Source organism: Rana temporaria, chromosome 2 (genome assembly GCF_905171775.1).
Source record: "Rana temporaria chromosome 2, aRanTem1.1, whole genome shotgun sequence".
Taxonomy (NCBI): Eukaryota; Metazoa; Chordata; class Amphibia; order Anura; family Ranidae; genus Rana; species Rana temporaria.
The window spans coordinates 286,084,462-286,111,898 of NC_053490.1; the positions used below are offsets into that span (position 1 = coordinate 286,084,462).

Sequence of the window (27,437 nt, forward strand, 5' to 3'; positions counted from 1 at the left end):
TTAGGTTTACAATATTCCTTTTTCTATTCAGGTTTACTGTTCCTGAGTTGCAGACCGGGAAAGACTATGAGTTCTGTGTAAGAGCAGTAAATGAAGTTGGACTGAGTGAACGGTCACCTGTATCAAACCCTCTGAATATAAATGAGGCCATTTGTGAGTATTTATATAGAAGCCTTCTGTTGACTTTACCATGCATTGTAAAGGGAGGTTTTGAAGGAAAGTAAAGTTTGGCAAGAAAGTAGAGAAATGGATTAGGAGGAATACCCATATTTCTCACCTTAGACCAAGTATGTCCAGACAGTATGGTCAACTGCTGACTTGGCACCATCCACAGGCAGCTTAACTCTTCAATTAGATACAGAAGTTGATTAACTTTACATTCAAGGATTGGTTATCCAGAGACCTAGGATAGACAAATTTGAAAATTTAACGTTGTTTGCGTAAGTCGTTCGTGAATGGCGCTGGACGCCATTTACGTTACAGTCAAAACAAATGACGTCCGTGAGACGTCATTTAGCGCAATGCACGTCGGGTAATTTACCCGACGGAGCATGCGCATTACGATCGGCGCGGGAGCGCGCCTAATTTAAATGATCCACGCCCCCTACCAGGATCATTTGAATTAGGAGGGCTTGCGCGGGTGGACTTTACGCGACGCCGCCGCAAGTTTACAGGTAAGTGGTTTGGGAATCAGGCACTTGCCACTTAAACTTGCGGCGGCGTAAAGTAAAGGACATACGTTCCGCCGCCTCAGATCTTTAAGAATATGCCCCTGTGAGTCTAAAATCCGATTGTGTCCAAACACAGTGACGTACAACACTAGGACGAGCCGAAAAAAATGAAGTTCAATGCTTCCGAGCATGCGTCGACTTGATACTAAGCATGCATGGATTTTTGACCGATGGAGTTCCATACAGACGATCGGATATCTGATGAAAAAAATGAAGTTCAATGCTTTCGAGCATGCGTCGACTTGATACTGAGAAAGCGTGGATTTTTGACCGATGGAGTTCCATACAGACGATTGGATTTTTCTATCGGATTTTTATCCATAGGAAAAATTTAAAACATGTTCTATTTTTTTACACCGATGGAAATAAAACCGATGGGGCCCACACACGATCGGTTTGTCTGATGAAAACGGTCCATCGGTCGGATTTCAGCGGACAAACTGATCGTGTGTACAGGGCATTACAGTCTCTTATTAACAGCTGATTCTTGTGTAGCCCGAAGGTCTCTGTAACCTGTAACCTGTATAAGTTTTATGTCACACGAGTTGAATCCAATGACATTTTACTTCAGCTAATTACAGAACAGATGATGTTTTTTTTTTTGTAAAATGCAATAAGATAGTGACATTCCTAAGCTCTGTTTCTGCAAGGCACTAACACCGACTAACTAGCACTAAACCGGAGGGAGGAAAAATGGAGAAATCAAATCACACAGTAAACAAGTTGTAGTGGCCCAAAACTGCCACTAGATGTCAGCATACTACAATACCCACTTGTTGACCGCCCCATAGCACATTTACTGCTGCAGGGCGGCCGCTCTGCGCAGGATAACATATATATATAAATGATCCTGTACCTCCGGGTATTGGGCTGCTGGAGGCTTGCTAAAGACAGGTATTTGCACCCACTTTCAGCCACAGTCTGCAGGCAGGACGTCACCTCCCAGAGCACAGTGGAAGCCAATCAGCAGGCGCAGCGCGACTCGCGCATGCGCCGTAGGGAACCAGGCAGTGAAGCCGGAGCGCTTCACTTCCTGGTTCCCCCACTGAGGATGGCGGGGGGGGCAGCAGAGTGACGAGCGATTGCTCATCCTCTGCTGCGGACGGCGCTGGACTCCAGGACAGGTAAGTGTGCCGATATTAAAAGTCAGCAGCTGCAGTATTTGTAGACGCTGTCTTTTAATATATTTTTTTTTTATTTCAGCGAACATCCGCTTTAAGGTGAAAAACCTTCTGTGTTGCAGCCCCCCCCCCCCCCCCCCCCAGACCCTCCTTTTTCTTACCTAAGCCCGATCCGATGATATGCACAAGCGTAGCAGCTTCAGTCGCTATCGTATCGCTCTCCTTATTGGACAGATTGATAGCAGCAGGATCCATTGGCTCCCGCTGCTGTCAATCAAAAGCTGTGACACAGGATCGGGGCCCAGTCCCGCTGTCTGTGTCAATGGATGCAGCAGCGGGTTTCGATAGTGAACAAGCACGGGTGCCCCCAGGGAAAGCGGCCTTCCGAAGAAGAGGAGGGGCCTGGAGCCCCAAAAGAAGATGATCGGGGCTGCTCTGTGCAAAACCATTGCACAGAGCCGGTAAATATAGGCATGTTTGTTATTTAAGAAAAAAAAAAAAAACGATTACAACCACTTTAAAGTAATTAATCTTTGTAATATCTGCCCTTTATGCTTCTATAACAATTAACACTAACAATTATTTTCTTTTTTAGATTGTCCATCGGCTCCTTATGATTTTGATCTCTTAGATTGTGGTAAAGATGAAATGACCATATGTTGGAGGGCTCCTAAATTCACAGCAGGAAAGGAAATTTTGGGATATTTTCTGGATCAGCATGACTCTATGGAGATGTCATGGCGGGATGTCAGTAGTGACCCAATTCCTTCCAGGGTTTATACGGTATGATATCATATAATACTATTTTGATCCTTAAAGCGACACTTAACTCTGGTTTAAAAAAAAAAAATTATGCAAATGTGTATTCTTAAAGCGGAGGTCAACCCTAAAAAATTTTTTTGACAAAAAGGCTCCAAAAAATGAAATGTGAAAAAAATATATTTTATACTTACCAGAAATGGCTGTTGCTAGGTAGATTGTCCTAATCTGCCACTTCCTATTCCGCGGTGATCTTCTGGCTTCTCCTCCTCGCATTGTCTTCTGGGACGTTTGGGAGTGCTGTCTTCTGGGACTGGTGTGTGTCCCAGAAGACAGCCAGACATTCACAAAGAGCCGCGCGACTCACGCATGCGCAGTAGGAAACATGCAGTGAAGCCGCAAGGCTCCACTGCCTGTTTATAAAGTAAAATATCCGCGCTTAGGAAGCACTAAATGGATATATGTAGCAGTGTTAATATGAACCAAACATAAAGTGTATAATCCAATATAAGAATATAAGAATAAAAGTGAGAGACTGCAGCCCCCCCGAAAATGTGATCCCCTAGAGGATACAGAGAATAATAGCAATGGTGTGGGGGTAGTGGCGCTGTCTAAATGAAGGCTGATAGTACCCAGAAGTTGGTATGTACCGGACTATATTAACCTCAAAATAGTGTATAACTAGTGGGTCTAAAATATAGTGCCTCCTAGGTTGATAAGTGATGTACCAGTGGTAGAGTGAGTGTAATAACTAACATGAGTGTTGCTATAACCACATGCAGTACATAACGTAAATTAGTGCAAAAAATAGAAATAAATAAAAATGCAAAAAATACAAATAAATATAAATGTGACCAACGTTGAATAAAAATAATATGAGGTAGTGACTGACAGCACTAATGCTGGAAAAAAAGTGTCCAAAAAATATATATATCCAAAAAATGAAAGTATTGGTTAATAATCCATAAATAACAACAGTCCACATTTATATTTATTTGTATTTTTTGCATTTATATTTATTTCTATTTTTTGCACTAATTTACGTTATGTACTGCATGTGGTTATAGCAACACTCATGTTAGTTATTACACTCACTCTACCACTGGTACATCACTTATCAACCTAGGAGGCACTATATTTTAGACCCACTAGTTATACACTATTTTGAGGTTAATATAGTCCGGTACATACCAACTTCTGGGTACAATCAGCCTTTATTTAGACAGCGCCACTACCCCCACACCATTGCTATTATCCACTGCCTGTTTCCCTTACTTCGAATGGCGCCCGGACCCGATCGGATCGACGGATCGGCCTCGGGCAGCCGACATCGCGGGCACCCTGGACAGGTAAGTGTGCTTATTAAAAGTCGGCAGCTACAGTGTTTGCAGCTGCTGACTTTTAAAAAAATAATTTACAGCTGGACCTCCGCTTTAACTCTAAAAGCTGAGGAATATCATTACTTCTATCTTCCAACCCTTGAAAATAAATAAACCACTGATTTTTTTTTTTTTTTATTCCTATCTTTCAGTTTAAACCCTTATTTGAAAATATCAGTCGAGTGATTAGGAAAACTTTTTTTTCTAACAGGTGAAAGGCCTAACTGAGGGAAATTTTTATGAGTTTCGTGCTCGAGCAATAAATATGGCTGGTGTTGGAAAGATGTCAGAGCCAAGCGATCTTTATAAATGTGAAGAATGGACCATGACTGAGCCAGGTAATACATTAATATGTTTATTCTGAAAGATTGTTATGAAAAGTGTGCTTAATGTCTTTAACCACTAGCCACCCGGCCGCAAGGTGGCTCTAATCTGCCGGGAGGCCGTCTATATATGGCCTCCGGCCGCACGCCACTGAGGGGCGGATGAGCACTGATGAGGAGGAACTGATAGGCAGCACTGATGAGGAGGCACTGATAGACAGCACTGATATGCGGCACTGATAGGCGACACTGATGGACACTTATAGGCAGCACTGATGTGCACTGATAGGCAGCACTGATAATCAGGGACTCGACAATCATCAAATATGTACTGGACAGGTCCTCTTCAACACAGTAGCCTGCCACATCAAGTAGAGAAACGTTTATTTACTGCTTAAAGTGGAGTTCCACCCATAAATATAACATTACATCAGTAGTTTTAAAAAAAATGTCATTAGTCCTTTACGAATTTTTTTTTTTTTTTTAGATGCCTTCAAAGTGTTGTTGCTAGGCAGAATAGTTAATCTTCCCACTTCCTGCACCTAGGTGCCTAATGCTTCCTAACCTACACCGCAGAGACTCCTGGGAATGTAGTGGGTGTAACTTTCCAGGAGTCTGTGCACTCCCCAGTCTCGAAGAATCATGTGACTTGGACAGCACAGGTGCTGAAACCTGATCTGACACTGCTTGTGCAGCACTGAGCATGTGCAAGGCTGAAATCCAGGAAGTCATACAGTCTGGCTTCATGATGCCCACACTTAAGATGGCCCCAGTCAATTTCTATTTTATAAAGTGTCTAAATGCTGTAACAACCTAACAAAAAACGGACCTTAGTTTACAGACTAACTTTACTAGAATACATTAAGCTTGTGTATTACAGGGGTATTTCTATTTAAAAAGTGAAATTGTGGCCGGAACTCCGCTTTAATATATGCCACTACGTCCAGATGCCATCGTAATGAGATACTGTAATCATTGTTATTCACTTAACCTGTGGTCATTAAGTTATTGATGATCGGTATGTATTAATATGTAAAAAAATTGCAGAATGTTTGCAATAAATACAGTTTAGAAACAGAGCAATAGAAAATTCATTTTTTAATTATACAGCGTTCTAAAATATCACATCCAGAGCATATGAGGACTGCTTCTAATAACAGTTTTTACATTAACAGGTCCTCCTTATGATGTCCGATGTAGAGAAGTACGTGATAGCACACTGATGCTTCATTGGGAGCCCCCTGTATACATTGGGAGCAGCCCAGTCAATGGCTACATAGTAGAAGTATGTCAGGAGGGCACTGAGGCATGGAGGAAGATTAACCAGGAGCCCACAATGGAATCACATATGAGGGTATTGTATATTAAAGATGCTTATATTTTGCCTTCCCGTATCAACATGTTTATTACATTTTTAAATAAAACCTTTCCATTTTTATAACTTACCTTTTTTTAGACCTATGGATGTCATCACTGTGTTTTTGAGCTTCTCTATGCAATGTAGGCAGATCACTGATGGTGGGAGGTGCTGGTAGTGTTCAGTACATAGCTTCCCAAGAACATCACAGCATCCTTGCCTCAGTACTCCACTCAGTAGCCCTCAGACTTACTGCAAGCAGTGCTCTAGCTCTTGGGAGAAGTTATACAATAATGCCTTGATGGGTGGATTCCTAAACTGAAAGAACAAAAATAAATAAATAAAAATCCAATGAATAAAAGGGATGGGCCAGGGACAGCCATGTTGGGGAGGAACAGGCTGGGTGATGCTTGCTCCTGCCAGGAAACAAAGCATCAGTCTAACTTGCTGCCGCTAATGCACACAGCATGTTTATTATAGGAGCATACCTCCCAACATTTTAAAATGGGAATGAGGGACACCTACCGTCAAACATATGTAGGCATAAGACACACACCCTGCCACATCCCCTTAAAGGAGAATTAACAGGGAAAAAGTTACCGTATTTATCTTCGCATAGCGCGCCCCGGCGTATAGCGCGCACCCCCAACCTGAAAGGGAAATTCCCGTGCTGTGTTTCAACGCCGCCACCGACATATACCGAGCGCAGTACACTCGGGCACGCTCTGCCACGCTCGGCTCCTTTCGCATAAAGGCTAGGAGGCGGCACAGGGCATGACCGCGAGGGGAGCCGAGCCTGGCCGAGTGTACCTGAGTGTACTGCGCTCGGAATATGGCGGCGGCGGCGTTCAAACACAGCGCGGGAACCAGGGATCGGCGTATATCGCGCACCCACGATTTTCCCCTTATTTTAAGGGGAAAAGAGTGCGCGGTATGCGCCGATAAATACGGTAATTAAATCCACAAGGGCATTTTTTTACCACTACTATTCCTTTATATTGGCTTTAAACATTAACAAATGCAGCCATTTAGAATTTGGTGAAAGATTTAGCACTGGGAAAAAAGTTTTGAAAGATAAAAAGTGCATTTTATATACAACTATATAGATCAGACCAAAATGAGGGTCAAATGAGGGGGAAAGAGGGACAGAGGGACATTGCTCCAAATCGGCGACAGCCCCTCGAAATCAGGGACAGTTGGGGGCTATGTAGGAGATGGGCCTGCAACTTTGCAAGAGCGACAGTTCAGCTTTAAGTAGCTCTAGCAGTGTATGTCACTGTGAAGTAAGTGCTGAGTTACTATATGATTTATTTTTCCTAGTAGAATGTACTAATATTTTTTTGAAAAGTATCTCAAAATGGAGAGAGTCATATTTGAAAAATTATGCATTTTTGATTTAGATCTCTGAGTTGGAAACAGATAAAAAGTACCAGTTCCGTGTCCTGGCTGTTAACACATCTGGACCAGGCATTCCATCTCTCCCATCTGATCCTGTGTTGCCTGTCACTAAAGAAGGTTTGAACATTACCAAACGAGTAGATATATTTTTAAAAAAATCTTAATTTTTTTTTTTTTTTTTTTTTTGCACAAAGCCGATACTGTCTTCTTTTGGAATGTACATCCTGTACTTACGTGTTTCGTTATTATTAGCAAGCATCATGTTTGTTTTCAGACCATGCTTGATATGGTTTGTATTGGCTCTATTTCCTAACACCAACGGCAGCATTCCTGTTAAGACAACCCTTTTGTGTTCAAATAATAAAGTAATGTTTATCCACAGGCACGAATGAAATTGAGGTTGGGGTAGACGAGGAAGGATTTATTTACCTTTCATTTGAAAACCCAGAGCCAGTTGACAATCCACAGTTCCTCTGGTCCAAGGACTACAAGGGAGCTCCAGACTCAGAGAGAACAGACATTTCTACCGATGGAAATAAGTAATTACTATAATAATTATTTTACGTTCTGTGTCCAAGGACTTGACTGTGAAATGTCTATGTATACTCTCCATAGTGAGAGATGTTATTATTATACTATAGTTTAATAATAATTTAAGAATTATGCTCACATCTATTTCTGCATTTATATCCATTAATAAATGTTCCACCTCTATGGCCTCGTACACACGACCTAGGAACTCGTCGTAAATGAAACATCGTTTTCCTCAACGAGTTCCTTGTTAGGCTTGTCGAGAATCTTGACAAGCTTTCTTTGCGTACACACTGTCAAGACCAAATCTCGTCGTTCTCAAACACGGTGACGTTCAACACGTACGACCGCAGGGGAAGTTCGATTCCACTGGCACAACCCTTGGGGCTGCTTTTGCTAATCTCATGTTACTGCGTGTTAAAGGGGTTGTAAAGGAATTATTTTTTTTCATAATAAGCATCCTTTACCTGCAGACATTCCTCTTTTCACTTCCTCATTGTTCGTTATTGCTCAGAAGTTGCTCTATTTCTTCTCTGTTCTGTTCACTTCCTGCTTGTCTGATTGTTACTCACCACCGTGATGGGAGGCTTTACTGCGGTGGTGAGTAACGTGCTCACCCCCTCCTGGGAACTACATCTGTGCGGCAGTACGCTCTCTACGTGTTAGAGACTTCAAGGAGGTGTGAATTACTGGGCGTGCCGTAATTCATACTGGGAAATGTAGTTCTTACATGAACAAATGATGCAAACCAGGAAGTGAATGAGAGAAAAGAAACTAGAATGCCGGAGGTGGTATAGATGAAGGAAATTAATAGGTATTTACTTGTTTTTTAACAGAATCATTACACTATTCTGTCTGTCTACCCTGCAGACATTAATTTTAGGCAAAACATTTTTTTCCTTTAGTGACCCTTTAAAGCGGGAGTTCACCCGAAAAAAAAATGTTAACCTTAGATTGATGCTCATTTTGTCAATGGGAATCGGGTAGTTTTTTTAAAATCCGAGCAGTACTTACCGTTTTAGAGATGCATCTTCTCCGCCGCTTGCGGGTATGGTGTTCGGGACTGGGCGTTCCTACTTGATTGACAGGCTTCCGACGGTCGCATCTATCGCGTCACGAGTAGCCGAAAGAAGCCGAACGTCGGTGCGGCTCTATACGGCGCCTGCGCACCGACGTTCGGCTACTTTCGGAAAATCGTGACGCGATAGATGCGACCGTCGGAAGCCTGTCGGAAGACTGTCAATCAAATAGGAACGCCCAGTCCCGCAGCTCATACCCGGAAGCGGCGGAGAAGATGCATCTCTAAAAGGGTAAGAACGGCTTTGATTTTAAAAAAACTACCCGATTCCCCTTGACAAAATGAGCATTAATCTAATGTTAAAAATTAGCATTTCCGGGTGAACCTCCACTTTAAGTAAAAGTTTGGTAAGAGACGATTTGCACTTTTCAGTCTGTTACAGTGTGACAAATGTGTTATCTACATTACAAATGCTACTTTTACCAAAGGTGCGCTCCCGTCTCATACTTTATTCTGAGCATGCGTGGGTTTCTAAGCATACACACAAACGTGTTTCTCATTGAAAACCAGCCCGACGAGGAACATAACGAGGAAATTGAGACTCCCGACGAGGAAAAAGAGAATTTGTTCTCTTTTTTTCTCATCGAGTTCCTCGACAGTTTTCTCGATGAAAAAACATACACACGACCGTTTTCCTCTGCAAAAAAGCTCTGCCACCAAGTTTCTTGATGGATTTTGTCGAGGAAAATGGTTGTGTGTACGAGGCCTAAGTCCATGTTATGTTGTCCACCTCCCATAATAAACAAATGCTTGCTGGACATACACATTTCATACAAGAGGCGCATACTGTAGATACTCTGCCTATAAGCACATGTGTATACACGGCATAAACTCCCCAATACTTTCACTGTCCAATCAGGGGAGGGCTGGCAGGGGGGGCAGGATGGAAATCTCTCCCCGGGCTGGTGACACTATGCACAGCCACCGGCCGCCACTACCGAATGCTGTTTTTGCAGAGCACGAATATGCCTGCTGGAGCTCTGTTAACACAGGTCACGGTCACTGCTCACCTCCCACAGTGCAGCCGTGCCTGTGTCGGCTCCAAGGTAGATGGCTGCAGAGTTGAGCCATGTCTCGTCTCACACATAGCTCAGCCTCAGCGCACACCAGCGCTGACATCCCCTTCTCTCTCTGCACAGACACAAGGAGAAACAGAGCTCATCTGCTCCTCCTCCTTCTGAGTCTGCCCTGCCCACACTTCCCAGGCATGTGTGGGCACTGGACAGGAAGTTTGAACCCAAAAAAGCATCAGACAGCCTGCCTGTGCCTCATCCTCCATCCTGGTAAGCTCACCCTCTCTAGTCTCTCCTGCCTCCCAGTGTATAAAAAGGGGTGCTCTGTGGACTTTGTTAAAGGGGAGGGGGGGCAGGCTTTGGTGAGCAGAGAACCTCTTTACACAATAGTCCACAGCATGCAACTTTAAATCAAGTTTCCCAAAACACCCCTTACATCAGATCGGATGTATATGGGGTCTGTGCGGACTCTGATGTATATGGGGTCTGTGCGGACTCTGATGTATATGGGCTCTGTGCAGACTCTGTAAGGGGAGGCTCTGTGTGGACTCTGATGTAAGGGGGGCCTCTGTGCGGACTCTGTAAGGGGAGGCTCTGTGCGGACTCTGATGTAAGGGGGGCCTCTGTGCGGACTCTGTAAGGGGAGGCTCTGTGCGGACTCTGATGTAAGGGGGGCCTTTGTGCGGACTCTGATGTAAGGGGGGCCTCTGTGCAGACTCTGATGTAAGGGGGGTCTCTGTGCGGACACTGATGTAAGGGGGGCCTCTGTGCGGACTTTGATGTAAGGGGGGCCTCTGTGCGGACTCTGATATAAGGGGGACCTCTGTGCGGACGCTTATGATCATCACTTTTCCACGCTCTATGGGCCACTTGACTGGACTTGCCCCCAGGCCTAAGGCTGCCAGCCCTCCCCTGTGTCCAATGGACTGTGAATGCTGCATCACACCACAACCAACATCAAGATTGTTTAGAACAGGTAGGCTAGAAAAAATTGATTGACAATGTAGAAAAGAATATGATTTTACATTTGAACCATAGATATGCTTTAATTATGTAAGCAAATACAGTTTTTTTTTTACTTCAATTATAAGAACAGACAAGAAGAACAGTAGGAACATAAATCCTTTTGTTGTTTATTGTTATAGGTCTAAACTTATTCTAACAAACCCTTCTGAGGAAGATGTAGGCACCTATGCTGTTGAAGTGCCAAATACAGATGGAGTATCAGCTAGTCACATGCTAACAAAGGAAGGTATGAAATCCTGAATGCATTCTGCAAAATACAACTCTAATGTAAGAAAAAATCACTTCCAGTGAAGCAAAACTCACAACTATTCCTCTTTTGGAGGAACAGCCCATCTTTTGGAGACAGATCTCAGATCATGTACCCTTCTTTTAGGTTTGACGTATACATTAATACAGTTAGGTCCATATATATTTGGACACGGGAGCAATTTTCATACATTTGGCTCTGTATGCCACCAGAATAAAATTAAAATAAAACAATCCAAATGAATTTGAAATGCAGATTTTCAGCTTTAATTCAAGGGGTTGAACATAAACATACCTCCCAACTTTTTTAAATGGGAATGAGGGACACCTATCAGCAAAAGATGTAAGCATAGGACACACCCCTTGCCACGCCCCTTAAAGGAGAATTGTGCAAAAATACAAGATTGGTTAAACCCACAAGTGTTTTTTTTTTTTACCACTACTATTCCTTTATATTGGCTTTTGGAATTTACAAATGGAGCAATTTAGAAATCAGATGAAAGGTTTAGCACTTGATAGATAAAAAGTACATTTTATATACATCTATATAGTTCAGACCAAAATGAGGGACAAATGAGGAGGAAAGAGGGACAGAGGGACATTGCTCCAAATCAGGGACAGTCCCTCGAAATCAGGGACAGTTGGGAGCTATGCATAAATATCAAGTACAAATTCAAAAAAATTGATGTTTACGGTAGCGGATGAAAATGATCATCCATTTACATCAGTTTTTTCATAGAGATGCATTAATTTCCATTTTTCATCCATCAACGAAGAGATGAAAAACAGACGAACGGCCTGCATGTGTGAAAAGGGCCTTATTCTATTAGAATTGTCCTACCCTTCCTTTTTCACGCCAGCTCATTCTGTAAGCTGTTCTATGTTCCCTATATTATGCCACTTCATTCTGCGCACTCTCTTGTACATTCTCTATTCCACACAGCCTCATTTTATATACTGTATGTATCTGTTCTTCACTAGACCACCAAGGATTGTTAATTTGGTGGGGGCTACCCACTACACCATCAGGGATTATTAGTGGAAATATTTTTTTAATGGGGCTTCTGGTACAGCGTGAGCACAGTATCATATTGTGTTGTGGCATTGCGCCATATTGGGGCACTATTATATTTTGACGCTTTGATAATATATTTGGGTCATGTTTTACATTATGTTGTGGGCACCTCAGAGTATTGCATAATCATGATCTCTAATATAATAGAATGTGAGGGCTGATGTTCTTTTGGAGTTGTAAATCTGTGTTTTATACCATAGACTGCTGTATTGTGAAAGGGACATTTTATAAATAGCTTGTGAGCAAGATCTCTTTTTGCTTATAATATTGGTATTTTTGTTTGTATCGTGACACAAAAAGGGAGTGGAGGGGGATGATGTTTGGGAAGTGGGGACGTGTTTGGTGGTGCATTGAAGGCAGGACAGGTTAGTATGAGCACCTCCGCTAAAACAAAAAAAAGCCCTGCCAATAACCAACAGTGTTGTAAATCTACTGTTATTATAAGTACTACATATCTTTATAACTATACTTTTGTTTTCTTGTTAGAACTAGAGGAACTGATGCGCAAAAGCCATGATGTACGACATCCACGTAAGTGGTATTTGGTGTGTGTGGTCAACAAGGGAAAAAACATCAGAATAAAGTTTTTAAAAAAAAATAAGTGTTGCCTGAGCCTGTAAACCAGGTTAAGATATAGGTGCTGCTAAATCTTTTGATCACTTTTTGGTTAATGTAATTACTGTACAAAGCAACATTGCTTCAATTAGCAAAAGGTGACAATTCATTCAAGTAGTAATAAATCCCCAGCATTATATAGCTTAAAGTGGTTGTAAACCCTTTACAACCACTTTAACTTACAGGTAGGCCTAGATTAAGGCTTTCCTGTAGGTGCTTGAAATATCTCCCAGACCTGCACGGTCTAGGACAGGGGTGGGCAAACTTTTTGACTCGAGGGCCGCAATGGGTTCATATATTGGACCCGGGGGCCGGACCAAGAGTAGATGGACAGTGTGTATGCGTGAATTCATATAAATTAAATCAAATGCAGTCACTGTGCCATGCCATCAAACGCAGCCACTGTGCCATGCCATCAAACGCAGCCACTGTGCCATCAATTGTCACCACTATGCCATGCCATCAAACACAGTCACTGTGCTATGCCATCAAACACAGCCACTTTGCCATCAATTGTCACCACTGTGCCATGCCATCAATTGTCACCACTTTGCCACCAATTGCCACCACTATGCCATGCCATCAATTGTCACCACTTTGCCATCAATTGTCACCACTGTGCCCATCAATTGTCACCACTGTGCCATCAATTGTTACCACTGGGCCCATCAATTGTCGCCACTGTGCCCCCCAATTGTAGCCACTGTGCCCTGCAATTGTCGCCACTGTGCCCATCAATTGTCGCCACTGTGCCCATCAATTGTAGCCACTGTGCCCCGCAATTGTAGCTACTGTTCCCCCATTCTGCCACTGTGACCTGTAAAATGCCCCCCCCCCCGGCACTTACCTTTCTGGGGTCAGCCGTGCTTCTACCATCCCTCAATGTCCCTCGTCCAGTCCATCGTCCCGCCCTCGTTTCTGCTTCAGCCAATCAGGTTACCGATTACCAGAATCAGATTGGCTGAGATGCCTGTCAGTCTTTCAGTCTTATCCAAGGAACGCACCGCCAGTACGTCCCGAGGATAAGCATTCAGGAAGCCGACTACAGCCTCAGGGCTGGCTCTGATAGGCACTTCCACACTGCCAACCAGCTGCCGTTATTCAGCTGTCTGGCGCTCAACATCCAGCCAGCTGAATAGGGGGCGGCAGCGGCGAAAATATATAGATTCATACAATGCATGAATCTATATATTTTAGTGGCTGTGCGAGAGCCAGAGGGGGCGGCGCTCCGGCTCCCTCTATGAATGAACTGCTCCTGACACAGACACACAGCGGCGGTGGTGAAAAAAAAACAAAAAAAACCTCGGTCAGTTTTCCGCCCTGCTCCGCGGGCTGGATTAAAAGGTCCGCCGGGCCGTATATGGCCCGCGGGCTGTAGTTTGCCCATTCCTGGTCTAGGAGATATTTGCAAATCGCCATACAGCGATTTCTCCTGCGCATGCGCTGTGCCATTTCTATCTCAGGTCATGCCGTTAAAGGCGGCTCCCGAGCGCAGTGACGTCACGTGACACCAGGAAGTCACAGAGCTGGAGTTCGGGAGGAAGAGGGTTGAAGAATGCCCGCTCGCTACTAGCGAGGAAGACGGGGACATCGCAGGCTTCTCCTGCAGGTAAGTGTCACATAATGGGCTACTATGCGATGCATAGTAGCCCATTATGCTTTACCTTTACAGGTAAACAAAGAGGAAGTAACACCCATCAGGGTTTACTTCCTCTTTAACACACTGAGCACAATAAAATAAACATTCCTGAGTAAAATTTAAAATACTTACCAGTTTACAAATTGCAATGCTTCTGGTTCCTGTTTTCTGATTGCTGCGTCCCAGAACTTCCAGTCTTCACAGGAAAGAGTAACAGTAGACAGTACAGTTTGGAATCATTCTGTTGGCTTTGAGAAGGGAGGAGGAGGGAGGAGTAGGGGAGTATCTTACCATCGTATGCTACAGGGCTCTGTGTGTATACACTATATTGGAACACCTGCCTTTACACACACATGAACTTTAATGGCATCCCAGTCTTAGTCCATAGGGTTCAATATGGAGTTGGTCCACCCTTTGCAGCTATGACAGCTTCAACTCTTCTGGGAAGGTTGTCCACAAGGTTTAGGAGTGTGTCTATGGGAATGTTTTTGAAATGCATTTGTGAGGTCAGGCACTGATGTTGGACGAGAAGGTCTGGCTCACAGTCTCCCAAAGGTGTGCTAGGTTGAGGTCAGGACTCTGTGCAGACCAGTCAAGTTTCTTCCCCCCATACTCGCTCCTCCATGTCTTTATGGACCTATTTTTGTGAACTGGTACAAATCATTATGGTGTGGGGTTGTTTTTCAGGGGTTGGGATTGGCCCCTTAGTTCCAGTGAAGGGAACTCTTAAGGCATCAGCATACTAAGACAATTTGGACAATTTCATGCTCCCAACTTTGTGGGAACAGTTTGGGGATGGCCCCTTCCTGTTCCAACATGACCTCAACCCGATAGAACACCTTTGGGATGAATTGAAATGGAGACTGCGAGCCAGACCTTCTCGTCTACATCAGTGCCTGACCTCACAAATGCGCTTCTGGAAGAATAGTCAAACATTGCCATAGACACACTCCTAAACCTTGTAGACAGTTCCTAAAATAGTTTAAGCTTTTATAGCTGCAAAGGGTGGGCCAACCCAATATTGAACCCTACGGACTAAGACTGAGATGCCATTAAAGTTCATGTGCGTGTAAAGGCAGGTGTCCCAATACTTTTGCCAATATAGTGTATATTGATGCACACAGTGCAAGGCAACGCAACTCTAGTCCATGCATGGAAGGGTGACTCCATAAGACACTTAAAGTGAAAAAGGAGCTTCCCTAAAACAGGAAACCTGGGGCCGTGATGATGGCACCAGTTTAAACTGAAACATAGACAAGGATTAAAGATAAATAAAGAATCTGCATATTTAGTAAGTGATTAAATCAGCTTCTGGATGTTCTTAGAGGAGGAAGTGCAGATGAATGTCAGGATCTCCCCTCCATCAATCACAGATCGCCTTGCATTTTTTTAAAAGAATGCAAGGCTTTTTATAAATGGAGGAGGTGCAGAGAGAACAACCTCCTGTGATCTCTATACTACAACCGAAACGATAAGTTTCAGCCCTGGACATTCAGCAATGACCAGATAAAAGTAAACATTATATTGTCCTCTGCCGCAGCCAGAGATATGGCACACTTCATTTACTGTGCAAACGTACAGAAGTAGTTTTTGCTCATATTTCATCTTTAAACATATGCAGGTTTAACAAACAAATAATTGTGCTGTTGAACCACATCAATGCAAACACACCAAGAATGTAGATATCGTTGATATGAATGTTGCAAACACATCAAGAAGTTTAAATATTTGAATGTCTATTTATTTAGTGATACAGAAAATCTCAGGCTGGAATGTGGAAGTACTGGAGAATGGGGACGTGCGCCTCTGGTTACAAGTAGAAAAACTGTCCTCTGATGCAAATTTGGAGATGATTCTTAATGACAAAGTCATCCAAAATACACCGGTAATATGTTTGTCCAATATTTAGAATCATAATAAAGTATATAAGTAATCAGTATAGGCAATAGTACAACATTTTTTTCAAGTTCACATTGCTTTATTGCATAAAGTTTTGGCGTTTATACTTAGGCCAACTTTTTTACGTGGGTCCCTGGCCCCGCTCCTCTTCCCTTAAAGTGGATGTAAACCCGATTCATGAAATTTAAGCTGGGCACATATATCTGCAGTGTTTTCTTATCTCTCTCCAAACCACGGAGTCCCGTGGCTTTTTCCTGCTCCATAGCTCTGTTTTCAGTCTGATAACTTCTGACAAGTCCTCTGACACAGGAGATAAAAGCAGCCTGAAATTTGTGTTGTGGGAGGTTGCTATAAATAGATTAGCAGACAGCTTGCCGTCTCACAGCATAGCTCTGCACATTTCTTCCTTCCTTTGCCAATGTGGAGAAGGGGGTGTGTGCCTTTCCTCCAAACAGCTGTATGACAATAATCCATTCCCAGTGCAGAACAGGAAGAGAAAATTTGTAACAGGATGTGCACTTTCTAAAGGATATATACAGATGAAGACAACAGATATACATGTAAAACTTATGTAGGGAGATTTGTTTAATCTCTGTGTATCATCTGAGGCTGTTCACTTCACTGGGTATATGGAGGGTTTACATCCACTTTAAAGGCAGAATAAGCTTATTTTTTTTTTAACATCCGAATGGGGGAAAAAAATATATTATTCTCCCTTTTCCTCCTGCCAACAAGATCCTGGGATTGGTGAGCTCTTCAAATCTTAAGCCTCGTACACACGACCGAGTTTGTCAGCAAAAACCAGCAAGAAACTTCCTGGGATTTTTTTTTTTGCCGAGAAAACCGGTCGTGTGTAAATTTTTCAATGAGGAAACTGTCGAGGATCCCGTCGAGCCAAAAAAAGAGCATGTCTTCTTTTTCCTCGACGGGAATGGAGAAACTTGCCTTGTCGAGTTCCTCGACAGCCTAACAAGGAACTCGACGAGGAAAACGATGTGTTTCGCCCGTCGAGTTCCTCGGTCGTGTGTACAAGGCTTAACACAGTGTTGGAAGTGTGCTATCAGTGGAATTTAAAGTAGTCTATATTCCCTGGCTGGAAAGGGGATAATCTAACTCCTGTCTAGGTCAGAATAGAAGGACAGAAGCCAGAAGAAAGGAAAGTACACTACATTTAAATTTTCTTCCAACAGTATTTTCAAAACATTTATCCTGGTTTTAAGCATGAAAGGGGCACTTAAAGCATTTAAAAAATAGAAATCTTTTATACCATATGCAACACTAGTGTGTTATTGATGGTGAAATGCTCTTTTAGGGTAATCAATGATATACCCTTTAAAAAGAAAATTTTTCAATATACAGTAAAACAACAATGAAATTAGTAATAGTAACCACAAACCTAAAAGTAATCCTACAGAAGATAAGGGGAACCTTTTTTTACCATATGCAATTCTAGTGTATTATTAATGGTGAAACCCTCTCCAGGGAACCAATAATGTGCACTACCAATGAATACAAAAATGAAAAAATAAAAACTTTCTAATTGCAAATTTCAAAGTCTAATAGCAATATAATAATGATGGTGGCACCCCATCATCAATCTTGGACTTTTTCAGTTTCACAAATAAATCCACCATATACAGTTGCAAATATATTAAAATGATCACACTACTGGAAGTAGAACCCAAGACCTCTGTGTGTATTGTATGATGGTGGAAACCTCCTAAATCCATTTTTAACTCCCTCCACACACTAATTATAATACAAATGAACTGTAAAGTTCGGGTTCGGTACGGACTTTGGGTTTTTCCCGAACCCGGACCCGAACCCGAATAATTGCTGAAAGTTTGGGTCCGGGTTCGGAGTTCTGGGGAAAAAAATGCGCGGAGGTCCCCCCAAATTCAATAACCAGACCCTTTAGGTCTGGTATGGATATTAAGGGGAACCCCGCCGTCAATTTAAAAAAATAAATGACGTGGGGTTCCCCCTAAATATCCATAACCAGACCCGTTATCCGAGCACGTTGACCTGGCCGGCCGCAGAAAAGAGGGGGGAACAGAGTGCGGCCCCCCCCTCTCCTGAACTGCACCAGGCCACATGCCCTCAACATTGGGAGGGTGCTTTGGGGTGCCCCCAAAGCACCTTGTCCCCATGTTGATGGGGACAAGGGTCTCATCCCCACAACCCTTGCCTGGTGGTTGTGGGGGTATGCGGACAGGGGGCTTATCAGAATCTGGAAGACCCCTTTAACAAAGGGGACCCCCAATCCTGTCCCCCCCCCTGTGTGAAATGGTAATGGGGTACACTGTACCCCTACCATTTCACGAAGGAAGTGTAAATTATTGTAAAAAAAACACACACACACACCGTAGAAAACAGTCCTTTATTAATAAAAAAAAAAAATCTCCAGCAGTGATAATCCACTCGTTCCCGGCTTCCTGCTCCAACGTTGTCCTGATCCAGCGACGGGTGCGGGTGATCTCCAGCGATGAGAAGATCCAGCGACGGGTGCGAGTGATCCAGCGACGGGTGCGGGTGATCTCCAGCGATGAGAAGATCCATCCATCCAGAGCGCAGCATAGCCGACCTCCTCTCACCGCTGGACACAGCCCAGCGAATGACGCGCTGAAGCTGTGACATTAATTATATAGGGGAGGCAGGGCCACCCGTCACATGACCCCGCACCCTCTGACGCACCCTCTGCTACGTCACTGGGGAATCTGTTTATTGAGCAAAACTTCATCATACAGGGTATACATGCAGCGTATATTTCACAGTAAGTTAAGAACATTCTCGGAGAAACACATGAACAAAACAGTAAGGGAATACAGAGAATGCATTGGTGTGTACTCTGGGGCTCTCTGATGCTACGACCCACTGCTGACAGACAGTCTAACTAGCCACCCCCGAGTCCCTACCTCCTCCTCCTGGTTCCACCCCGGGCAATAGATCCCTCCGCATCCCTCAGAAATCCCTACACACAGGTTGCATGCGACTTCAGCCATTTATCCCATATTTTCTCGTACTTTTGGGGACAGCCCCTGTGTGAATAAACCAGTTTTTTGTATGGTAGGACCGTGTTGACTTCCACCAGCCAGTGAGAGAGTTTCGGGGGGTCTGGTCTCATCCACACCCTCGCTATGACCTTCCGGGCTGCAAAGAGTGTTTCATGCAAAAATATTTTGACGAACTTGTTCAATTCAGTATTTGGAAAGATCCCCAGCAGGCATGACTTCGGCTGCAGGGTAATGGGGGACCCCATCTTATCGTGCAGGAATTTCACCACCTGTTCCCAGAAGGCCTGGATCTTAGTACATTCCCATATTAGGTGAAAGAAGGTACCCGTGTTCTGGCCGCACATTGGGCAAGTGGCAGGGAAGTCCCTTCTGTATTTGGAAACTCTGAGGGGCGTAAGATAGGACCTGTTGATAATAAAGGTTTGTGTAAGGCGATCCGATAGTTTTGGGGACACGAGCTTACAGGCATCCAGAGCATCGCTCCATTCATCATCCTCCATGGAGCCCACCTCCCGCTCCCACCTAGGTTTCAGAGCATAGGCCGACACTGTCGCGCTCGGTAGTGTAATCATGGTGTGGAACTGAGTGATCAACTTCTTGGGGTCGGGGTATTTAATTGCTGCCATAAGAGGGTTGTCAGCCAACACTAAGTCGTCTTGTGGGAACTGGGCCCGAAAGGCGTGTCGGAGCTGTGCGTATCGAAATAGCATATGGTCAGGTAAGTTGTATTCAGCTTGCAATACGTCAAAAGATTTCAGTTTGCCGCCTCTGGTGATGTGCATTAGAGTGTATATTCCCCCAGAGCTCCACACTGTAGAATCCCGAATGAGCTCCATCTCCGGGAGGGCAGCGTTGTGCCACAGGGAGGTGTAGCCATGCGGGGACGAGATGGCAAGTCTGGTCGAGACCACACTCCACACCCTCCTGTAGTGGAACAGGAGGGAATGTCGGTCCCCTGACGGTCTAGTCCCCCCCGCTATTACTACTAAGGGGTCTTCTGTCGGTTGGGTCCATGCTGGGCACAGAAGGCGAAGGAACCGAGTCCTGTCCACCTTGTCTACGTGGAAAAGCTGTGACAGCTGGGCAGCCAAATAATACGCATTTAAGTCGGGCAGTGCCAGGCCAGCCAGGTCGGTCGGGTTCTTAAGTCTATGCCATGGGAGTTTATGTCTCGCGGCGCCCCAAACAAATGGTTTAAGGAGAGTTTCCATCAGTCTAAAACATCAGATACCAGATAGACCGGTGAGTGCCACACCATGTACAAGATCTTAGGCAATAAGACCATTTTCACAAGATTTATACGGCCCATGACTCCCAGTGGGAGTCGAGCCCAGGCCTGGGTCCTCTGTTTAATCATGTCGTTCAGTGGGACATAGTCTGCCGGGTCTCTGGTGACTCGGACCCCCAGATATTTAATTTCGGCAACTCTCTGCAAAGGGAGGAGGGCCCTATCCGCACTCACCGGGTAGCTATCAAGAGGGAGTATTTGGGACTTGTCCCAGTTGATTCGGAGACCCGAGAAGGCGCCGAAGCGCTCTATCAGGGCCAGAACCACGGAGAGAGAGTCAGTAGAGTCGTCCAGGTACAAAAGCGTGTCGTCCGCGTAGGTGCTAATTCTTTCCTCCACCCCGCCCCTCCGCAATCTTGTTATACCTGGGTGTGCTCGTATGGCTATTGCCAGGGGCTCCGCCGCCAGCGCATATAGCAACGGCGACAGGGGGCAGCCCTGACGCGTGCCCCTCCGCAAAGGGAATCGAGCCGAGGGCCATCCATTGGCCAGGACTCTAGCCACTGGTGCCTGGTAAAGCAGCTTCACCCACTGGATAAATTTGGGGCCCAGTCAGAACCCCGCGAGGCATCTCCAGAGGTACCGCCATTCCACCGAGTCAAACGCCTTGGCTGTGTCCAGGGCGACCACTATTCTAGAGCCGGAATTGTCATGTTGGGCCTGAAGGTTGATGAATAGTCTCCTGAGGTTAAAGGAGGTATTCCGCCCTGGCATGAACCCTGCCTGGTCAGTGTGCACCAGGGAAAGGATCACTGAGTTGAGGCGCGCTGATAGCACCTTAGCCAGAATCTTGATATCTACTTGTAGCAAGGAGATGGGGCGGTATGACTCCGGTAGGTGTGGGTCCTTCCCTGGCTTGGGAATCAAAACTATAGTCGCTTCCCTCATTGAGGGCGGGAGCTCGGAGCCGTCAAAAATGGAGCCGTAGAGGGCAAGGAGTCTGGGCACCAGTATGTCAGCGTATGTGGTATAAAATTCCGCCGGCAGACCGTCGGATCCCGGCGCTTTGGACCCTGGGAGGCCAGCCAGTGCAGCGGAAATCTCCTCTGCCCTTAGTGGTTCCTCCAAGGCCTGTGCTTGCGAGGTGGTCAGACGGGGGACCCGCAGATCTGTCAGAAACTCTTCTGCCAGGGAGTCCCCTTCAGGGGCAACCGTGTCATATAGGGAGGAAAAAAATTTGCGGAACATGTCAGCCACCCGTTCTGGGTCACTCACCAAATCTCCCTCTGGAGTGCGCAGGGAAATCACCACTGGGGGTCTCTCCTCACAGTGTATTAAGTACGCTAGTAGTTTCCCCGCTCTCTCTCCGTGTTCAAATGTCCGTTGTTTGAGAAAAAAGAGCTTCTGTTTTGACTTTTCGTATTGCAACTGATCTACTACCCTGGTGTATAGCTTAAGGTCAGCGGCCAGTTCAGCTGTCGGGTTAGTGATGAATTCTCTCTCCTTAGCTAGGGCAAGGTCTGAGGCCCTGTTCAAGGCCTCAGCAGAACCGGTCTTGAGGGTGTTTATGTGGGCTGAGATTGTCATGCGGGCATGCAATTTATAGGCCTCCCAAACAGCCCGAGGGGACGCAGACCCGGAGTTGTCGGAAAAGAAACGCTCCCACTCCGACGCCAGGTCCGCATCTCCCGGGAGCAGGGTCAGCCAAAAGGGGTTTAGCCGCCAAGCAGGAGGCGGATGGGCCCGGGGCAGTGACAGTTCCGTCCAACATGGGCAGTGATCCGAGAGGGATCGGGGGGAGAAGCCTGCGCCTCTCAACCTAGGGACAAGGGACGTAGATGCTAGTATTAAGTCGATGCGGGACATCGAGTGGTGTGTGGCCGAGAAGCAGGAGTATGCCCTATCCGTGGGGTGGTTATATCTCCATGTGTCTACCAGATTGAAATCCGCCAGAAGCCTCGCGAATCTCGTGGGTCGTGTTTCTGCCTGCCCGGTCCGAGCCCCCCGTCAACCTGTCTAGGGAGGGGTCCAGTACCTCATTAAAGTCCCCCAGCCAAATCGCCGGTACGCCTACATGCAGGGCCATAAAGTCAAAACAGATATCAATATTGTAGAGTGGAACGGAGGTGGAACATAGAATGCCATCAGTAAGAGCGGGTCCCCATACACCTTTGCTTTTAAGAAAATATATCTGCCCAATGGGTCTATCACTGAATCCTGCAGTTCAAAATTAACTGTTTTAGCAATTAACAGGGAGACCCCCCTGGAGTGGGATGTGTGAACCGAGTGAAATCCCCAGCCCACCCAAGGCCGCCCCAGTGCCCTCTGGGCCAGGCCCTCTGCATGTGTCTCTACCAAAGCTACAATGTCTGCCCGTTGTTTTTTGAGCACCATGAAGACCGCAGAACGCTTGATCGGGTCCCTCATCCCACGGACATTCCAAGTCAATAACTTTAGCTTGGCCATGGGACGAGGCATGCAAAATAGGAAACCCCAGGATTCCCGGCCATCACTCTACAGCCACCCAGCCACACCTTCCTGTATAACAGTGACAGTACTCTTAAACACCCCCTGTATTCGTCTTGCTCAAACAGAATATACATTGGTAAGAAAAGCAAAGAAAAATAAAAAAACAAAACAGTAACACATAACCATTGCTCCCATCCCACCCCCCTCCCTGCCCTGCACTGTCCCCAACTGGTGCGGGCTTGAACCCTAAAAAGCCAACATGGCAACTGCAGCACCCGTAACACATCTAGCAGACAGATCAGTAAGGATACACAATAGGGGGCCACCGACACGGTCCCATGCGGCGACCATCTGAGTTTCCCTAGGTGGGACCGCGCGGCGGTGTCTCCCCAGGCTTGTTTGTGGGTTGCCGTACTTGGGGCGAAAAAATCGCTGCACATTGCGGTACAGAACAGGACCGCGTCTGCCGTCTGCTGTAAGCCCGTGAGCTTTTCACCTCCCTCCGCCGGGGGACGGAGAGTCCATAGTGGGGATGGAAGAAATGTCCTCCAAAGTATGAAGGGGGGGCACGTAGGAGGAAAGGGGTTTCAATGGTATATGTACAATGTTAAAGACCTGCCCCCCCGCCCGGGTCCCCGGACAACATAGTCCCTCAGCGGGAGGCCTAGTATCATGAAGTAGGGAGAGGCCAAGTCCAATGCGCTCCGCATCCTCCAGAGTGGGGTCACACAATAGGGGGGGAAAACACCATGCGTTGCGGGGCTCCGGATATCACAGAGCAATGTCACAATGCCACCCGGAGCCCCCGATCACCCCTCAGAAGACCAATGTAAAAGGAGGTGCGGGGGGGCACCCCCCGGCAGGATAACAGACAGGGGGGGCCCAAGGATTTCCATTATGGCACTCAACATATTCTGCGGGGGCCAAGGCACCGGCGGCAACCGTGGGACATCACAGAAGGGGGGATATCAAAGGCAAAAGAAGGGCAAGGAGGGGGAAGTCAGTACTTATCTGCGCCTCTCTTGTCTCTCCAGCCAGGTCAGAACCTCCTCCGGATCATCAAAAAAGTATGCACGATCATCTCCCTCCACACGTAGGCGAGCTGGAAAAAGCATGGCGTATTTGATGTGTTTGACACGCAGACGCCTTTTAGCTTCCATGAAAGTCTTCCTCCTGCGCTGGACCTCAGCCGAGAAATCCGGGAAGACAGCCACCATTTTATTGTCAAAAGGGATGTTGCCCTTTTCTCTGCTCAGACGGAGTACAGTGTCTCTATCTCTGTAGTTTAAGAGCTTTGCGATGAACGTGCGGGGGGGTGCTCCAGGCGGCGGAGGCCTGCCTGACATTCGATGGGCGCGTTCCACTGTGAACATGGGGGAAAAGGCCGCGTTGCCGTAGGTGTCCTTCAGTAATTTTTCAAGGAAGTCTTGCAGAGCTCTCCCCTCAACCCCCTCAGGAAGACCAATGAACCGCAGGTTACACCTGCGGGTTCTGTTTTCGAGGTCATCTTGCTTCTGTAGCAGTTGGTTTATCTGTAGTTGCATGGCTTCCGAGGAGTGCTGTAGGGGGGGGAGGGAGTCCTCAACTGTGCCCAGTCTCACTTCTGCCTCCGCCACCCTGTCTCTTAGCTTCTGGATGTCCTGCCTCACCAGGGAAACATCCACCTTTACTTCCTCGATCTTAGTCGTGAGGGTGGCCTGGCACGTCGCTACCGCTTCCTGGCAAGATGTAAAAGCTAGCAGCACCTTGGCCATGTCTGCACTAGCCGCCGTCTCATCCGTCCTCGTGGCGCCGCCATCTTGCCCCGGGGGGTCCTTCTCCTGACGGAGGTATTGATCGATCTTAGGACCCGCCGACTTGGCCGTTTTTGGTGGGGCCATGACCGCTGGGGTGTCCGAGGCTTGCTGGAGGTTTTCAGCGTGAAAAGGCGTTTGTAAAATCCCAGGATTTAGTTGATAGGATATTCGGCCGGCGGAGCTCAGCAACCTAGCGTCCTATCCCATACCGCTCCAGGCCACGCCCCCGGAAGACTGGGCTTTTACTCGGAGTTCGGGTTTGGGTTCCCGAACCCGAACTTTTTTTTAACATCCAGGTGTCCAGGTGTCCGCTCAACTCTATTCATCACTAGTTTACACCCTACTCGATGCAATTTTTCCAACCATGACAAAAAAAAAACAATGCCATCACCATGCTTTATGTTAACAAAAATTCCAATGTTTATGATAAAACTCTAAAGTATTACACTCTCATTTAAAATAGTATAATAGCTTGTATAACATTGCCCCTTAAAGGAGCTAAAAGTTCGTCTTCACTTTTGAGTGAATGTGTATGACGTCACTTCCTCAAGGAAAGTCATATGACAGTGACAAAACATGTTGGGGCGGGGTCATTGACATCATAATGTGTACTGGAAGTAAACAATGAATCACCATGTCTTCATTCGGTGGCAAAGCTGAATGCAGAAAAGGAGACATCAATGACCTAGCTATGCTATGAGGCTGAATTGTGTGAATCAGAAGGCTGTCTAAACACTTTTCACTGCTCTTTGGACACAGCCATAGAACATATGTCATATGGAATAAGCCCTGTTTATCTTGCTTTTTTTACAGAAAAGAAAAATAACATTTGACAAGGCAAATGGACTTATTGAAATAATTAAGGAAGACTTTGGTGAAGAAGATAAAGGAACGTATACTGCAAAAGTAGTAGATGGAAAAGCATCTAACCAGCTCAGTGTTACCCTTACTGGGGAAGGTCAGGAACCACTGTATATGTGTGCACAGTGCCAGTCAAATTATTTTATACCAACCAAGAAGAATAGTAGTCATATACTCATCCTTACTTGCACAGGGATCTGTTATCAATTTTAAGCTGACACTTTGCTGAATAAGTCGAGGGGGCATTAATACTCACGCGCTTAGTGTGTCTAAATCAAAAAATCTTCCCAAATACAAACAGTTACAATCAAATGGAGACAGCAGCACTCAGCATAACTCACATTAAGATATAAATAGCAAAATAAAAGAAAAATGTGTTGTGCTGTCTCATAAAGTGCATCTACTCACATAAAGAGGAGTTGTATGCTTCCATTGCTATCTCCGTTGCCCCAGTGACGCCGTTGTTAGTACGAAATGCGTAGGGCGGAGTTTCAGTGGTGACATTATTACGCCTGCCCAGGTGCCAAGCGTGTTTATGCATCAGATGCTTTTTTAACTCCTCCTTATGTAAGTACATTACTTTTTATAATAAATGTGGTTATGAGACACTGAACAATGAAGTGTTTCTCCTTTCTCTGTATATGAATATTTGAATTTACTTATGGCTGCAAATGTACAACCCTGGAGGTGGTCTGAGAAGTATAACAGGAGATTGTATATGGCTGCTGGGCTTGTCTGATGTGACTGGGTTGGAGTGAAGGTGTATTACATCTATCCATCCATCCGATAGGGGGTATATTACTTAAAGTGTTTGTTAACCCACAGGGTTAACTTTATATTATCCTCTTTGTTGATTCATATAATGTCCCCCTGTGACTGTTCTTTGTTAAAAATGCAGCTATATACCTTGTTTACTGATCGCAGATCGGTGATCGCGTGATATGCTGCCTTTCTCTTCTCTCGGCCCGACAGATGCAGTGTCCAGGGCCGAGGATCCCCCGCTGACGTAATTCAGGAGGGGAGGAGGAGAGAGGCGGCCCCGTCCACTGCAGCTGTCATGAGAGAGGTGGCATGTCACGTGATCACGTGATCGCTGATCTGCGATCAGTAAACAAGGTATATAGGTGCATTTTTAATAAAGCACAATTACAGGAGGACATTAGATAAATCAACAAAGAGGATAATGTAACGTTAAGCCTAGTTTGAGCAGCAGGATGGGAGGGGGCAGCACAGACACCGAGCAGACAGTCAGAGAGGGGAGGGGGGAGAGGATGGAGCAGAGGACACAGAAGACAAAGAGCAGGGCTGCGGCTGATGGAGGCACGTATGACAACGCACGACAATGGTGTCAGGGCTCAGCAGCCCTGATATATCGTGGTCAGTGAACAGAGGGCAGAAACGGGCAGGATCAGCCAGGTATTTCAAGTGATACGGGGGAGGGGGGCAAATTACACAGCACAAGCACTGTGCCTTATATAATGCTTTAAGACCCCTTTCACATTGGAGGCGTTTTTCAGGCGCTTTAGCGTTAAATAGAATGCGCCTGTAAAGCGCCTGAAAAAAGCCTCAGCTGCAATCTCAGTGTGAAAGCCCAAGTGCTTTCACACTGGGCTGCTGCGCTGGCAGGGCGTCAAAAAAAGTCCTGCAAGCAGCTTCTTTGCAGCGCTTTAGGAGCGGTGTATACACCGCTTCTAAAGTGCTCCTGCACATTGAAATCAATGGGCAGCGCTGCCGAACCGCCGGAAAAGCGACGCTGCAGTCTTTTAACCCTTTTTTGGCTGCTAGCGGGGGTTAAAAGTGCCCCGTTAGCGGCCAATAAGTGCTGCAAAAACGATGGTAAAGTGCAGCTAAAAATAGCGGTGTTTTCAGTGTGAAAGCA

The 27,437-nt window shown here is 45.8% G+C and overlaps 1 protein-coding gene across 1 annotated transcript in view; it reads left to right on the forward strand.

The window, feature by feature from the left end:
• MYOM3 (myomesin 3) overlaps window positions 1-27,437 on the forward strand; it is a 145,018-nt gene that overhangs the window by 96,555 nt on the left and 21,026 nt on the right. The window contains exons 18-27 of the mRNA XM_040339383.1: window positions 32-153; window positions 2,448-2,635; window positions 4,202-4,328; window positions 5,489-5,667; window positions 7,071-7,185; window positions 7,451-7,607; window positions 10,836-10,942; window positions 12,524-12,568; window positions 16,040-16,176; window positions 25,511-25,655. Of these exons, the coding sequence (XP_040195317.1) occupies window positions 32-153; window positions 2,448-2,635; window positions 4,202-4,328; window positions 5,489-5,667; window positions 7,071-7,185; window positions 7,451-7,607; window positions 10,836-10,942; window positions 12,524-12,568; window positions 16,040-16,176; window positions 25,511-25,655 (1,322 nt within the window). The remainder of the gene's footprint in view (window positions 1-31; window positions 154-2,447; window positions 2,636-4,201; window positions 4,329-5,488; window positions 5,668-7,070; window positions 7,186-7,450; window positions 7,608-10,835; window positions 10,943-12,523; window positions 12,569-16,039; window positions 16,177-25,510; window positions 25,656-27,437) is intronic.